Source organism: Salarias fasciatus, chromosome 2, assembly GCF_902148845.1.
Source record: "Salarias fasciatus chromosome 2, fSalaFa1.1, whole genome shotgun sequence".
Lineage (NCBI taxonomy): Eukaryota > Metazoa > Chordata > Actinopteri > Blenniiformes > Blenniidae > Salarias > Salarias fasciatus.
Genome location: NC_043746.1, coordinates 25,080,610 through 25,096,417, shown reverse-complemented (window position 1 = coordinate 25,096,417; position 15,808 = coordinate 25,080,610). Strand labels below are relative to the sequence as shown.

The following is a 15,808-nucleotide window of genomic DNA, read 5'->3' as shown; positions in this document are numbered from 1 at the left end:
GACTGAGTGTAAAGGACTGTGCAGGACTCACCAGGCCTCTGTTGGACCCTCTGCAGGACTATCGAGGACTCTCCAGGAACATGGAGCAGAAGCGTCTGTCCTCAGGCTCCCAGTACCTCCGGTACAGGATCAAGGTGATTCCTATTTCTACTCCTTTAGTCTGAAGCTTTCACTCTTCGAAAAAACTTCAGTCTTTTCTCTCAATTTGTGTACTTTTAACATAATTTATGACATTTGTGTCTCAAGACAAGTTTAAAGTCTTTATTGCAGTGAGTTCACACAGAACATTGTGTACATTAGTGCATATTTCAGCGGATAGTCCAGTGTGTGGTTTGTTGTGTATTTCATTGTTTCTTTCAGAGTGTATACTTCAGTAATGTACTTTGGAACTTTTGTCTAAAGCTACATTCAGATGCTGTTTTACTTTGGTACATTGCCATTTACTGATATTTTCACTATTTTTAATTAAAAATTCAAATAACATTCCTGTTTACTTCCTAAATTTATCATCCACTTACATATTGTAATAACAACAATTCAAGTCTAAATATGGACTAAGCATGTGTTCATTACAAGTGTTTTATCACTGTACGGCTGTTGGTGATTGGTGTTGACTGTAAACAGAGAACTCTGTGTTCATGAAGAAGTGAAACAAAGACGTCACTTCTTTAAACGATGCAGCAAGTCTATGGAGGCCATAGGTCATTTCACAGGCCAAAATGCACTAAGATGTGAAAGTTCAACTTTCTGGTTTCACAAAATTTTGTTTTCAACATACAGTCCATAGCACTATACTGACAGGTTTCAATTGTTTGACAGTTTGAATTTTTAGATGATGTTTTTCACAGTTTGCTGTCTCTCAAAGTCTGATGTGCCCTTTCAGTGTTTGATTTCAAATGTTCTGTTTTTATGTATTGCTTCATAAAGTTTGCAATTTAGTGTTTGTAAACATTTTCACATCTTAGATGTCTCTCTTTATAATCACATTTCACAGTCAAGATGTAATGTTTCAATTTGACTGTAATTCTTCAGTTTGAATGTAGTTTTTCATTGCCCGAATGATATTTTTGACACTTTGGTGCATTTTGGCAGTTTACATGTCAGTTTTCCCAGTTTAAATGTGGTTTTTCATTGATGAAAGATATTTCTCACAGCTTCAGTATATTTCTCAGCAGTTCAAATGCAACTTTTCAAGGTTTGTATGTGATATTTTAAAGTTTGATGTGGTCGATCATTGTAATTTTTCAGGTTACATGTGATTTTTCATTGTTTTGATGTAAATATGCACAGTTCTGGTGAGAATGTGCACATTGTTGAAGGATGTCAGGAGTGTCAGGAGTGCCAGTGACTTGTCAGGGGGTCATTTTTGTCTGCGTTGTGTTGTTTTATGTCAGTATTCAGTATTGTTACAAGCTGACTCGCGCTCTACTCATACTCCGTGTTTTATGAAAGGACCGGTGTAAATGTGGAAACAGCGTCGTCCCACGTCGACTTCCATTCAGTGGTCAGAGCGGGTACTGCATGCTCCGGTTTGTTGTTCTGCTCGGCTCGGCGCGAGAGCCAATTGCGCATGCGCAATGAGATGAATGGCCGCTGCACCTGACGGCCCACCAGGAAGTGTGGCGGACAAATCCTCGCCCGTTAATCCGCGCTCGCTAACGGTAACCGGTGGAGGTCTGGTCAGTAGCATGCTCAGCTGGCCGGAGCGCTCAGCCTGACCGTCAGGACCGTCTGCGCTCCGGTCTCCGGGCCCGTCCATCTCCTCCCCCCGCCTGTCGGGCTGCAGACCACCGCTGCCGCTGAAGCTCCGTGAAGCTCCGTGAGGCTCCGTGAAGCTCCGTGAAGCTCCGGGCACGTCCACCCTGACTGCAATGGGATGCTGCGGTAGCACGGAGGTAAGCCCGGTCCGGTCCGGCCCGGCCCGGTACCCTCTCCGCTCCTCCGGGTGTCCTTCATCGGAGCACCGGTCTCTGTTGATTCCTTCACCGTGAAAGGGAAACCGGTCCCGGGGAGCACAGAGGGCCGAGCTCGGATTAGAGCCAGCAGCACCCATAATCCAATTAGCTCCTGCTGGGAGCAGGCTGGGTACTGGGCCTGCTGGTGGTAAACACCCGGTCCTCCACCTGCCGGCTGCCCGGCTTCGCTCTGGAGGCCGGGATGGAGGCTGTGTCCGCCGGCTCAGCCCGGCCCGGCCTGACCGAGTCCCGTCGCGAAGGCCGGGATGGAGGTGGAGTGTCCCGCCCCGGCTCGGCTCTGCTCGGTCCGGTCCCGGAGGCCGGGACAGAACCTGTGTGTGACCGTGTGTGTATGTATGACCATGTGTGCGCGCGTGTGTGTGTGTTGCAGAGGACAAAGAGAGAATGGAGACCACTGGAGGAACGGAGCTGCACCGACCTGCCCTGGTTCCTGCTCTTCACAGTCTTCTGCGTCGGCATGGTAACCACATCCAATAATACAGTAACACTGTAATAACACAGTGACAATACAATGATACAACAATACAGTCATGTGACAATAGCACCACAGTGATACAGCACTGTGATACTACTGCATTAATGCAATAACAGCAGAGATATTACAGTAAAACTACAATGATGTAACAACAATAACAAAATAACTACAGTAATAGTGTGATGTTTGAGTTCTGATACACTCAAAGCCCTGCATTACCTACATTGGCACTGCTACAGTACATCAACAGTACAGTAGTTCAATAACAACAGAAAATACCACAGACACTCTTCATCAACACCACCTTGGACTTCAGTAATATTACAATAATCCCAAATTATACTGCATCAACGCAATGAGAGGAACACACTGACAGCATAGCTACAGTTACTTCAGTAATACCACAAACTCAAAGTTACACAGTGCACAATGCGCAGAAACTGCTGACATTACTAAAAGATTGCCACAGTACTGCTGCCATCATTGCACATTAATGCTATAAGAATATTATAACTGAATACGGTGGCGGTGCTTAAGCAACACCTTTGTGTGTGTGTGACATGTTGATCACCCAACAGGAATTCGACAGTGAGAGAAATGCTGTACTGTGTGTGTGCTGTTTATATTCGTTGTCTGTGTATTTCAGCAAAAACAGAAGTAGATGTGACACAGAGTATTGCAAAGTAAATACTCCATATTTCAGGAGATAGCAGAAGATCTGTGACACTCCGTCAGATCCACAGATCAGCTCCACATCGACACACAGTGTGGAAAATGTAGAGTCAGGCGTTTCACTCAGTCACATTCAAACATGCTGATTTGACTAGAAGGTTTGTGAACACATCGTCCAACCCCCTCAAATCACTGAAAGTATATATCAGATGATCATGACAGGAGACATTTTAAAGGATCTATCTCAGTATGATATTTAAAGTCAACATCACGTGTGAATATTGTGACATGATACTGTTCGATGATTTATGGATGGCTGAACACTATTTCCTGGCTACCCCATCCACATATATTCATTTTAGGTTTAAAACTCAGAGATGAAACATTCAGGTGGCCTGATTTCCCGCAGACAGTGAACACAACAGAGGAGCAGGCCGCTGGTTGGCTGTGAGTCTCCAAACAGTGATGTGATTGGTCGGGAGCAGTTTAATTTTGCATTTGAGGACCAAAATAGAAACATGAAAGTTTAATAGAGAGTGAAAAGAAACCTGAAGAAACACGTTTAAATGTTTTTAGCAGAATGTTAGGCCTTGTCACGCTCCCTTTCTGCTGAGAGCAAGACTAATACTGATACCACCAATCTCAGTAGCAGTAATAACCACTCTACCGCTGATCCCAGTGTTGTTGCTATTTGTGCTAATGATAATGTTGTATCCCAGTACCAGCATTACATCTACTAACTGTTCTGTTTTATGAAGTCCAGTAGAGTTTAGTAAAGATGAGTAGATTGGAATAGACGCCAGTAGATCACAGCCTGCCCTCTGACAATGCCTTCGCTTCCCGTCCTGCAGGGCAGCATCTGCAGCTTCACCATCGTCACCGGCGGCGCAGCTCGCCTCGTCTTTGGCTACGACAGCTACGGGAACACTTGCGGCCGCCGCAACGAGCAGATCGAGGGCGTGCGGCTGAGCGGGCTCGACCACACAGACCGCAGGTACCACCGCCTTCGAACAGCTGCACCAATACACCGTAACACCAATGATATAACAAAACTGACCTCAAACAAACCATTCTATTCCACTAATAATCCAGAAATATACCATGACATACCAATGATCTAAACGAAATGACCAATAACAGACCAATAATGCACAATTTTTTGTGAAGGTTTCAGGTTTCATTGTGGATTGAAGGTTTTTACTCTGAAGCTTCTTTGTTTTTCAAGTCTGATTTGTTTCATGTAGGATCTTTGTTACATTCAGAGTAAAACACTCTTTATATTTAATGCATCAACCCTGTAGTATCGGTTTAGTGCTACCGTCGTATTATTGTCGTGTTGGTGTACTTTTACTGTGACATAACTGTGCTGCTGTCAGGTTGTGGTGTTATAAGTGTCGGCTTTTAGCTGACACCTGATCGAAGAAACTAGGTCACCTGAGTTCAGCGGACCTCAGGTGACCTCAGGTGACCTCTCCTGTGGGCTTCTCAGTGGAGATCTGTTGCTGTTCTCTAGTTGTTTCTTTGTCTTCTGCTTTGGCTGTAATCCTCCTTCATTTGCGCTCCGCTGCTGCTATCTTTACTCAAACTGTTGCCGGTGAGGATTAAAGGATGATGATGTGTGTGACTTCTGTCTGTGCGGGACAAACAGCTGTCACGGTGACCGTTAGCCTTTAACTCCTGATGGTGTTATCTCTGCTGTTGTTAGCGCTGACGGTGTTGACTTTGCTGTGATTAGCTCTGATGCTCACACAGGAGGCCAGCTGTCAGAGAAATGTTGGAGATTGAATCTTCACACAGGACCGACACATCTGATGGCAGAAATCACTTGTAAATAAAGTTCACAACATTCTGGAAGGTCCTTATCTCCTTTCATTTTCACAAGTTGACATTTTCACCCTTCTCTTCAGCCTTTCATCGCGAGCTCAGAGCAGCACCGCTCACCGATTCGTACACACCCACAGTGGCTCTTATTTAGTTTCCACAGACAATGGTTTTGACATGTTTTTCTCAGCAGCGTTTAGTCTCATTTCTATTTCACACAACCTTCCAACACTTCTGGAGTTGCGTGGGTGGTTTGCTGGGTGAAGCTGAAAAGGCTTGGATTAGCGAATCTGAAATCTCTGTTCTCCCACAGGTTCGTCTTCTTCCTGGATCCCTGTAACATTGACATTGTTCAGAGGAAAATCAAATCCATGGCCCTGTGCGTGACTCTGTGTCCCACCGAAGAGCTGAGCACCTACCAGGACCTGAAGAGGTTCGCCATGGTCAACGGTGAGTTCGTCACTGGACTGCAGCCTCACCTGAGCAGGCCTGTTGGTGGTGGGGTGTCTGTCAGAGGAGGGATGAATAAGGTCCAACATCGTGGGCATCATCTTAAAGGTGGCAGAAAAGATGTCGTGTTCACACTGTGTTTATACGGTCACGTTTTTGTCATTTTGATTGAATTTGTTTTGATTCCGGGATCAGATTGTTCCATTTTCACGAATGAAGTAATTTGAATGTTGTGACCACCCGATGTATCAGTCTATCAATCCCATAATGCTTTGCACTGTGGCATTTGCTGTTTGTGACATGCACACTGAATCCCACCATCCAGCGTGAGTAGCAAATGTTGATGTGGAAGGTGGTGGCAGGTGTCAGGGATGGGCGGTGGGAGGACTGAAGGTCCTCGCCAACGTGGCCGCTCAGATGTTTGTTGGTTACAGAGGAAGCAGTGATGTCAGCGCTGGGTTGGTTGTTCTCTGTCGTCATGGCGATGATTGAATGTCTGCGGACACACGCAGCCTGTAGTGAGTACACGCACACACCATACTGTAACAAAGGCAGCATTAATGTGGGTGGTATCGTTGGTGCCACTCTGCTCCGTTTGTCCCTCCGTCGTCGTCGTCGTTGGTGACTCACAGTGTTGAGAGGCGAGCCGGTTGAAACGTGACGTAGATATCTGATCAGGTGACCCAACGGGAACGTAGCTCCTGATGCTAACGTTTGATGATGATGATGATGATGATGAGGAGGAGGAGGGTGTGACGGTGTGTCTTTGTGTCTCTGTTCCAGGATCTGAGTTGTGTTCGTATGAGTTAGCAGGTCATAAATATCCTGGCCTCCCTGAGAGGTTTGACAAGTGTCCCAAGCTACCTGTTCCACCCAGGTGAGACGGTCTGTCCTCTCTTCTGACCTCTGCCCTCTGAGCCTCCGGCTCGCCCTCTGACACACTGACTCTCTGTCCTTTGAGACCGTGACCTCTGTGATCTGCCCTCTCTCAGTAAGCCCCTGCCGGTCTTCAACCGCTGCACGCCGGTGGACGTGTCGTGCTATGCGCGCTTCGCGGAGGCCGTGGTGACGTTCGTGGGAGATAACAGCGTGCTGCACCGGCTGATCGCGGGCGTGGCCGCCAGTAAGGAGATCATCATTGGGCTGTGTGTGCTGGCTCTGGGTAAGACACCAGATCCCAACCCCCGCCCTTCAGACAGAGACCCCCTCCCCTCTGACTGATCCTCTGTCTGTGTTTCAGTGCTGTCCATGCTCCTGATGGTGATCATCCGCTACATCTCGGCGGTGCTGGTGTGGATCCTCACCTCCCTGGTGGTGCTCGGCTCTCTGGGTGAGCCCCCCCCCCCCCCCCCCCCCCCCCCCCCCCCCCCCCCCCCCCCCCCCCCCCCGCACCCTGGTGAGGCGTTCTGACTCCCGCTGACATGGCGTGTGTCTCTGTTCCAGCTGGGACCAGCGTGCTGTGGTGGCTCTACATCGACCACCGGCTCTCCGCCAACCACACCTCCACCAGAGTCCTGAAGGAGGCCAAGGAAGAGGCGGGGCTCGGCAAGGACAATGGGCAGGCGCTGCTCGTGTACGCCGCCGCCGCCACCGTCTTCACCGTATGTACCACACACTTTGTGTATATCCAGTATGTATTTGTGTGTGTGTGTGTGCATCTGTCTCCTACTGGGGGCAAATCTGGCATAATGAAGCAGGTGGGATTTTGGCCCTGTGGCGATGTGGCACAGCGGCAGACTCAGGCCCAGAATGTGGGCGGGAGCGCCTCGTGGAGCCGTGCTCACAGGCGGCAGTGGAATGATGGCCGTCAGTAGATGCAATCAGCACAGCACCTCCCTTGCTTTTGAAAAACACAAAAAAAGCATTGTTTAGTTCAGCATCGTTTAGTGGAAGGCGCTCACTCCTCGATTTGACCGAAACACCTGAGATTCCCAGTCTGAGACCGGGCCAAGGCGTTGCATTGACAAAGCAGCATTAAGTGACACCAGGCTGCCTGGACGAGATTTCCCTGCAGATGTCGGTGCAGGAATCATTTTCTTTTTGACAGGCGTCCCGGAAGGCCCCGTCTGCCGTCACGGGGCCGGCTTCTCTGTGAAGACCCAACTGATGCAGCACATTCCAAAGTCACCCACCGGCATAAATGAAAGACTGATTTTATGAGGCATTCCGCTCACAAAGCGCGGCTTTTGCCCCCCCCACTCATTAGTGCTTATACACCAACCCTGGATGCAAAGCACAACATCAAAGAAGACTCCTACAGAGAGATATACTCCAAGATCCTGGAAACCCACTCCACGGACACAAGCTTTTTATCTTCACAGACTTAAAGATAGAACACTCAGCATAAAACTCACATTTTCAAAAGAATTAACAACATTGGCTTCTGATGCATTAATCCATGTGACGCTCTGAGAGCAACTCTGAGCTTGGAGTACCACACAAACCTCTCTGTTGAGACGGGATGCAAGTCAGAAGCAGTCAGACAAAATAAAGACATTTTAAAACTACAGGCTTCAGTATGCACATGTCTGTGTTGTCTTGGCACAGAGTCCAGAGTTTCTGCAACATGAACTCAACACAATTTCAAAATTCACTCAGAACCAAATGCTGCCACACTGTCCTCAAGACGAACCCTTGACATCAAACCACTTGTCAGCAAAGCCTTCGCTCTCTGCCTCTGACTGCCTTTAACTCTGAGTTTTGAAAATGAAACTTTAAGATGAGCATCAAAGGTTTCTGTTTTCAGTGCAGTTTATATCTCCGCTTTGCTGTACGAGTCTGGAACGTAGACTATAGACATAGACTTAGAAACCTTCCACATCCGCTGTGTGGAGAGGATTCTTAGTGTTTCTTTGGAAGATCGAGTCCAGAATTCAGAATTCTGTCCTGTGTGCAGTTCTGCGTCTCTCTGGGGTCGCATATTACTAGTTTTGGTGGTTATGTGCAGTTTTGTTTCACTATGTGTGTGTGTATGTGTATTGTGTGTAGGTGATCCTGCTGCTGCTGATGCTCTTCATGAGGAAGAGGGTCTCTCTGACCATCGCTCTCTTCCACGTCGCCGGCAAAGTCTTCATCCACCTGCCGCTGCTCAGCCTGCAGCCCTTCATCACTTTCATCGCCCTCCTCATCTTCTGGATCTACTGGATCCTGGTGCTGCTCTTCCTGGGGACCACTGGTCAGTGCACACACACGCACACACACACACACACACACACACACACACACACACACACACACACACACACACACACACACACACACACACACACACACAGTCTTGTATTTCTATCCTTGTGGGGACCGTCCATTGACTCCCATTCATGTCTAGCCCCTAACCCTGACCCTAACCCTAACCCTAACCCACAACACAAGAAAGCCTAACCCTAAAGAAATATTTTTGCACTTTTACTTTTTTCGGTAACAACAACATGGTCAAGAAAACACTGTTTCTCCTACTTAGGACCGGAAAAAGGTCCCCACAAGGCACGTCGTTCCACGTTTTGCTATCCTTGTGGGGACATTTGGCCCCGACAAGGATAGAAATACAAGAACACACACACACACACACACACACACACACACACACACACACACACACGCACACACAGATTTCAGTGCAGAATGTAAATGTCTTTGTTTCTGATGTTCTGCTGTGGTCCCACAGGGAACCCAACACAGAATGAGGAGACGGGTCTGACGGAGTTCAGGCTGACGGGTCCTCTCCAGTACCTGACCTGGTACCACGCAGTGGGCCTGGTGTGGATCAGCGAGTTCATCCTGGCCTGCCAGCAAATGACGGTGGCCGGCGCCGTGGTCACGTACTACTTCACGAGGCGAGTCCTTGAAAATGCATGTTGGCAGCAGACTGCGTCATCAATCGAGTGTCACATGATCATAACAAAGACTTTGTGTTTCAGGGACAAGAACCGGCTACCGGTGACCCCGATCCTGTCCTCGGTCCTGAGGCTGGTCCGGTACCACCTGGGTACTGTTGCCAAGGGATCCTTCATCATCACGCTGGTCAAGATCCCCCGACTCATTCTCATGTACATCCACAACCAGCTGAAAGGAAAGGTACACGGCGCTTCATTTACAGCGGGCTAATGTAGAGTATAGTAGAAGGATCACCTTTCGTGAGAAAGATGAGTCGGACAGAGTAAACCGAAGGTGAAGTTCTGACAGAGATGAAACTCTTTCCTCTGTTCTCCAGGAGAACGCCTGCGCTCGATGTCTGCTCAAGACGTGCATCTGCTGTCTGTGGTGTTTGGAGAAGTGCCTCAACTATCTCAATCAGGTGAGGATCCGACGCCTCCCGCTCGCCGCGCATCTTGGGCCGCGTCCCGCCGCGTCTCATCTGCGCCTCCTTCTATTTCCCAGAATGCATATGCAGCCACAGCCATCAACAGCACCAGTTTCTGCACGTCAGCGCGGGACGCCTTCGTCATCCTGGTGGAAAACGCTCTGCGCGTCGCCACAATCAACGCCGTGGGAGACTTCGTGCTCTTCCTGGGAAAGGTGAGAAAGTGGACATGCGTCTCCGGCCGATCACAAATCTCCCACCGCGCCGCCGTGGTCACCGTGTGTCTCAACGTGTCTCCCCAGATCCTGATCGTCACGTCGACGGCGTTCGCCGGCGTCCTGCTGCTGAACTACCAGCGGGACTACGCCGAGTGGCTGCTGCCGCTCATCATCGTGTGTCTCTTCTCCTTCCTGGTGGCGCACTGCTTCCTGTCCGTCTTCGAGATCGTGGTGGACGTCCTCTTCCTCTGCTTCGCCATCGACACCAAGTACAACGACGGCACGCCGGGGAAGGAGTTCTTCATGGACAAGGCTCTGATGGTGAGTCAGCAACACAAAGTAATGCTGAGGGGTCAAAGGTCAGGCTGGAAGTGAGAGACCCGCAGCAGCAAACTGATCCCAGCACTGACTTCAGAATGAACACACCTGTACAGAGATATTCTAAACATAGCTGGTTCAGCTACAACATTTTTCCATGTTTTCCTTCATTCACAAGTTTGAACTGTAGTTCGGTCACTTTCACTTTACTGTTAATCACGATTATTTCATGGAGGGCTGTCACTGATTATTTTTTTTAACTCACAGAATTAGGGTTAGCAATTGGCTCAGAGAAAACTAGAAATTGGCACTCAGAGAGCGCAGACCTCCGCCACAGCTCAAATCAGTCACCAACAACAATAAGAACACCATATATAATAAATCAACATTGTGATCGTGATCGGAGCGGAGCGCTACGGCGTGCGGTGCCTCTCTCTCTCGCCCTCTCGCCCTGTGTGTGTTCATCTGAAAAGGAAAACCGAAAAGCAACAATTTATGTTATTTTACTTCATTTTAATTTGAAAATTGAACGGATTGTCTCGTATTTTCCATTCCCGACTTCCTGTCTGGTGCGATCTACTCTGTCCAGCTTTACAACTGGCGGTCCACAGCGCGAGCCGCTACGCACGAGGCGGTCCCCCGCGTGTCCTGTATGAACCGTCAGATAGATTAACAGGGGCGCCGATCTGACAGTCGGTGCGCGGCGCTTCCCACTTCCGCGTCGGAAGGGACGTGTCCTGTGTGAACCAGGCGTTTGTTCCCCCCTGTCGGTGGGCCTGCCCAACCATGTGAAAGACTCCCTATCTGTCAATGATAAAGAATCCTTTAAAAAATTCCTGGATCCAGACAGTGATCCGGATCATCACCAAAATTTAATCAATTCTAAGTTAGCCCAAGACCCACCTTTCCACAAAGTTTCATTGCAATCCGTCAATTACTTTTTCCGGGATCTTGCTAACAAACCAACCAACCAACAAACCAACAAACCAACCAACAAACTGACATGATGACATTACCTCCTGGCGGAGGTAATGATAGTGGAAATATTAATGTATCCAAGATCTTAAGTTTATAACTTTACAGGGTCTTCCGGTGACATTCTAACCCTGGTTGCTCTTTGTCCCTGCTCTTGGCCCCGCCCACCACCACTTGCCCCGCCCCCTGCAGGAATTCGTGGAGAGCAGCCGCCGGTTAGAGCGTGCAGTGGAGCGCGGGCGGAGCCGAGTAAAGGAGGTAACGTCGGAGGGGGCGGAGATGAAGCCCATGGTGAGTGACAGCGGAGGGGGCGTGGCCGGGCAGGAGAGCTCACCGGAGGCGGTGGGGGTGGGCCTGGACGGCGGCGGCGGCGAGTGGGACGACCTCCAGGAGTTTCAGGTGTACTACCTGCTGGTGGGGGTGCTGGTGGACTGGGTGCTGACGGAGCAGAGCGACTTGGTGCTCTGCTTCAGCGAGGACGTCGTCCTCTTCCTCTGCGTCTACCTGCCCACCTCCACCCTCTTCCTCTTCGTCAGCCTGCTGCAGACACCAAGCCCCGCCCCCTCGGACAAACCAGCCGCCGTCACCGCCGTGTGCTAACACAAGCTAACGGATGCATGCTAACAGACACCTGATGAACACTGATGCATGCTCTGACCCTTCCCCTTCATCATCATCATCATCATCATCATCATCATCATCATCATCCTCAGGACTGAACTCACTCTTTATTTATTTTATTTTATACTTTTGTATCTTTTGTATGAAACTATTTTTGTATGTTTGGAGTTTTTATTGTGCGTCGGCCTTTTTGTTCTCACCGTTGTGCTTTGACCAAACAAAGGGTCGCAGTGTTTCACTCTGAAGCTGCTTTTCTGTCATACAGAAAACAAATCTGAGCTGGTTCAGCTGCTTCCTTTCACAAATGAAGTTTAATTCAACTCATCTCAGGTTTGTGTCGACTCATTGTGAGCTGACGGACCGGTGAAGCTCTCAGTCGCTTCAGGGTTCGACCCCTGGAGTGAGCCAGTGCGTTCAGGCAGCTCTTCACTGTGGGAATTGCCACATTAAGGAAGTAGAATCATTCATTTAGTTTGATGTAGAGCTGTGAGCAGTAGGGGCTCATCACTACATCTGCAGTGGTGACTTTCCAGCGGGTGGTGTTTCTGTGTTACTGTCATCCATTTCCACTGGATAGCATTGTAGTGCGAACTGACTGCCATCATGTATTTTCACATTTTAATGTTACACCTGCTAAATCTGGATTAACTCAGCTAACAAAGTTAATAATAATGCTTTCTTGTGTTTTGAGCAGTAAGCATCACATACCATCACACAGCTGCTGTTTGTTACTGTTACACAAAGACAGAAAAGTGTTCATTGCCAAAAAGCAAGTACAAAGAAACACAATACACACAGAAGGGCACACAACAAACACACGGTGTAGTTTTGTGTGTCTCTTTGTGTCTGTACCAAATAAAAGTGAAATGTGATCTTCCTTCAGCGACTTGTTTGAATTCATCTCATCCTCCCATGATGCTTTGCGCTTAGCCCCATCCATCCATTGTACTCATCTAAAATGGTGTGTTCTGTATTATGATGAATATTTTTGTATGCATGAATTTGTATATATATTGTATGTGTGTGGAAATTGAATATTCAATCTTTTATTCATATAGTGCAATATGATAGAAAATAGCGAAGATTTAGAGGCGGAGACTCTCTCACTCTCTCGCTGTTCTGGTTGGGGATAGAGGATAGAAAGACACATTTTTCTGGATGCCCCCGATAATAGGAAATTGAAAGAGTCTAGAAGTAAATCACACAGTCAGACCGTCACTCTGAATCAACATATTAACAATGAGTCCTGGTCAAAAGTAATTCCCAGGTTCATTCACAGTGATACGGAGGTTAAAGTAATAACATCCACTGTTGATGCCTCTCAGATGTTTTGCAACAAATATAATAACTCTTGTTTCATCTATTTCTTCAAGGCAAGCTTATAGTTTGACAAGTTGATCAGAATCTTCTGGTTTCACAAATGAATAGATTTGTGTATCATCTGCATATCAATGAAGTTAAAAGAGCGTTTCCTACTAGGAAGCATGTAACGTGAAAAGCAAGGTTCCTAACACGGAACCCTGTGGAACTCCGTTGTAGCCTGAGCTGATGAGTCTTCATTGACATGAACCAGTTTAGTGCAGTAATGATGGAATGATCATCTGTTCCAGTCTCTGTAGTCAAATGTTCTGATGAATGGTATCAAATGTAGCACTGAGATCTAACAAGACCCGAGCAGAGACGAGTCCCCGTGTATGTGTGTTACTGAGTGTGTGTGTTTGTGTGTGTTTTCAGGCTCCTGGGACGAGTTCAGCCTGATCTGGAGGATCTGCTGGGACGTGTTGATGTTGTTGAGACATTCCAGAGGTTTTACTTTCAGGTGTAACATGTTTACTGAGCTTCACTCCAGGAGAAGTTTTACTAAGAGCCTGCAGAGCTAACAATGTAACCCAGCACTTTATATGGATGCGCTGTTTCTAACCACCTGCGGACCACCTGCCCGGACTCAGCAGGGAGCGGGGCGTGGACCCATTTGTCAGGGGTCAGACTGCAGCCACCACTGTGGGCGGAGCCGACGTGCGATTGGCAGAAACCTCCACAGCATCCGCCCACGCTCTCCACTCAGAGCCAGAGGAGAAGAAGGAGTAGGTGCGGCGTGTGGGCGGGGCTTCCTGTCAGCTGATTTCAGCAATAAAAACTGCGTCATGTGACCACATCAGGAGAACACGTCTTCCTGTTTCGGTTCGGTCCTAAAGTCCACACACTCACACACCCAGCCGGGCAGAGTGAGACAGCTCCAGTCGGAAGTCAGATCCTCAACGGGACCGACCAGGAAACTGCTTCCTGTTTCACGTTTCCCTGCCGGTCGACATGTGTCTGAACCTGAGCGTCGTCCTCCAGGCTGAAACGCCGAGCCACCACGTGAGCTGTCCAATCACAGTGACGTTAAATCTGTACTAAGTTTATACAACTCAGATTAAAAAAAAAACCACAAAGGAAAAAAAAAAGTTTATCCTGCTGAAATTTTTCTAAAAATTATTTTTATTCCAAAATCATCCCATTGTGAAAATCTAACAAATACCAGAACAAATGTTGAGTAAATAACGAGTCTCCACAGCAGGACTTTCTTCTGACCTGCTGCACTTTGAACTTTAAGTTTCCTTCATGGTTTGTTCCTGTGGTAACCCGTTCTTCACCACGGCGTTCATTAAGCACAGCGCAAGAAGTTATTACACTGGTTAACTAGCTGAATGGTAAAAAAGGAAATTAACTATTTAACTGTCTGAAGAACAAAGTAGGGACTTGTCCTACATATTGGCTGGTTAGCCAGACGGTCAGTTAGCTGATAGCTTCACCAGTAAGTTAGCTGAATAATTCACTTCTTAACTGGGTTTTTTTTTAGGCGTGTAATTAGTTAGTTAATTAACTGGTTGGCTAGCTGAATAACTAGCTAGTTTTGAAAATAAATAATTAGCCGGTTGATTACCTGAATAACTCGCTGGTCATTTCGTTGACTAGCCAGTTGTTTAGCAGGTCACTTTGGGCCCTTTTGCACAACAACATTTCAAGTGAAAATGTATAATTTTTGTGTTTTTGTTTCCAAAAAAGTTTCAGGAGGACAAAACAGTGTTTAGAAAAAAATATGTCCATTTAGAAGAAATGCTGAAAGCAACATAGTTTTCCTGTATGGCTACTGGCCATGGCCCACACACACACACACACACACACACACACACACACACACACAAAGAAACTGTTAACATTATCAATGGCGAGTATACATGTATTTGTATTGATAGCTGTCGAAGTTAAATTATTACGGGTGACTCAACTCTAAAACTACCAAGTCCAGGAGAATCTGGACTGGGAGTCGTGACACTCCGGAGGCTGTCGTTGTAGTTTTTGTCCTTCCACTGACACATGTGCAGAGGAGCTATTTACTTCTGCTGTGGTGCGACTGCAGAGCAGACGCGTTTTGTAAAAGTTGTGTTTTCTCCATGAAACAGCTTTAGAGTTTTTGAAAAAGTTCTGTTTTAGAAATTTTCGGTTTCTGCGCACCTTTGTAAACGAACACCCAAAATACAACAAAAGTTTTCCGTTTTCATTTGAAAACGTCTCGTAAACGGGCCTCAGATGAAGAATTAACCGGCTAATTAGTTGGTAATTTTACTGAATAACCAGTTGTTGAATTTGCTGGACCAAGTTGATTAATAGACTATTATCTCAGCTAAAAAACTAGCTGGTTCTTTAGCTTGTTCAGTTAGCTTTATGTCAGTTGGTATTTTGGATAAAAAGCCTTAAAACTCATGAAGAGACATGAAGGTGCTGCAGGTTCCTGCTGTAGAAATGTCAGCGTCTTTATCGCAGCCGGGAGCTGGTCGCTTCGGTCTGGAGGTTCGACGACCTTCTCGGGTTCGATTAGTTCAGACCTGCCGACACCTTTCAGGCTGTGACTGCTCCCATCATGCACCTGTCCTCCACCCACTACACGTGCTCGGAACGTTTTGAACCACACAAGGTCGATCCCAAAGCTTCTGACGCA

The 15,808-nt window shown here is 47.5% G+C and overlaps 1 protein-coding gene across 2 annotated transcripts; it reads left to right on the top strand.

Moving 5' to 3' along the window:
- The first annotated feature begins 80 nt into the window (after positions 1 to 80).
- On the top strand, positions 81 to 13,945 carry slc44a1b (solute carrier family 44 member 1b). Of its 2 annotated transcripts, none has more exons than XM_030101323.1 (16): positions 81 to 134; positions 2,347 to 2,436; positions 3,975 to 4,117; positions 5,258 to 5,394; positions 6,178 to 6,271; positions 6,387 to 6,556; positions 6,635 to 6,724; positions 6,838 to 6,995; positions 8,383 to 8,569; positions 9,059 to 9,227; positions 9,312 to 9,468; positions 9,605 to 9,688; positions 9,772 to 9,909; positions 9,997 to 10,233; positions 11,398 to 11,496; positions 13,561 to 13,945. In XM_030101323.1, exons 1-16 carry the CDS (start codon positions 81 to 83, stop codon positions 13,582 to 13,584), a joined length of 2,031 nt encoding a protein of 676 aa, XP_029957183.1. In that variant the 3' UTR covers positions 13,585 to 13,945. The 2 variants fall into 2 exon arrangements, with proteins under 2 accessions (XP_029957183.1, XP_029957190.1); XM_030101330.1 differs by lacking the exon at positions 81 to 134 and adding an exon at positions 1,541 to 1,895 and having other exon boundaries at positions 13,561 to 13,584.
- The last annotated feature ends 1,863 nt before the right edge of the window (positions 13,946 to 15,808 follow it).

Excerpts from the sequence above, each read along its gene's own strand:
- slc44a1b (XM_030101323.1), top strand. The coding sequence starts at position 81 with ATGGAGCAGAAGCGTCTGTCCTCAGGCTCCCAGTACCTCCGGTACAGG. Across the intron at positions 6,557-6,634 it reads GCTGTGTGTGCTGGCTCTGG|TGCTGTCCATGCTCCTGATG; the intron begins GTAAGACACCAG and ends TCTGTGTTTCAG. Across the intron at positions 9,469-9,604 it reads ACAACCAGCTGAAAGGAAAG|GAGAACGCCTGCGCTCGATG; the intron begins GTACACGGCGCT and ends TCTGTTCTCCAG.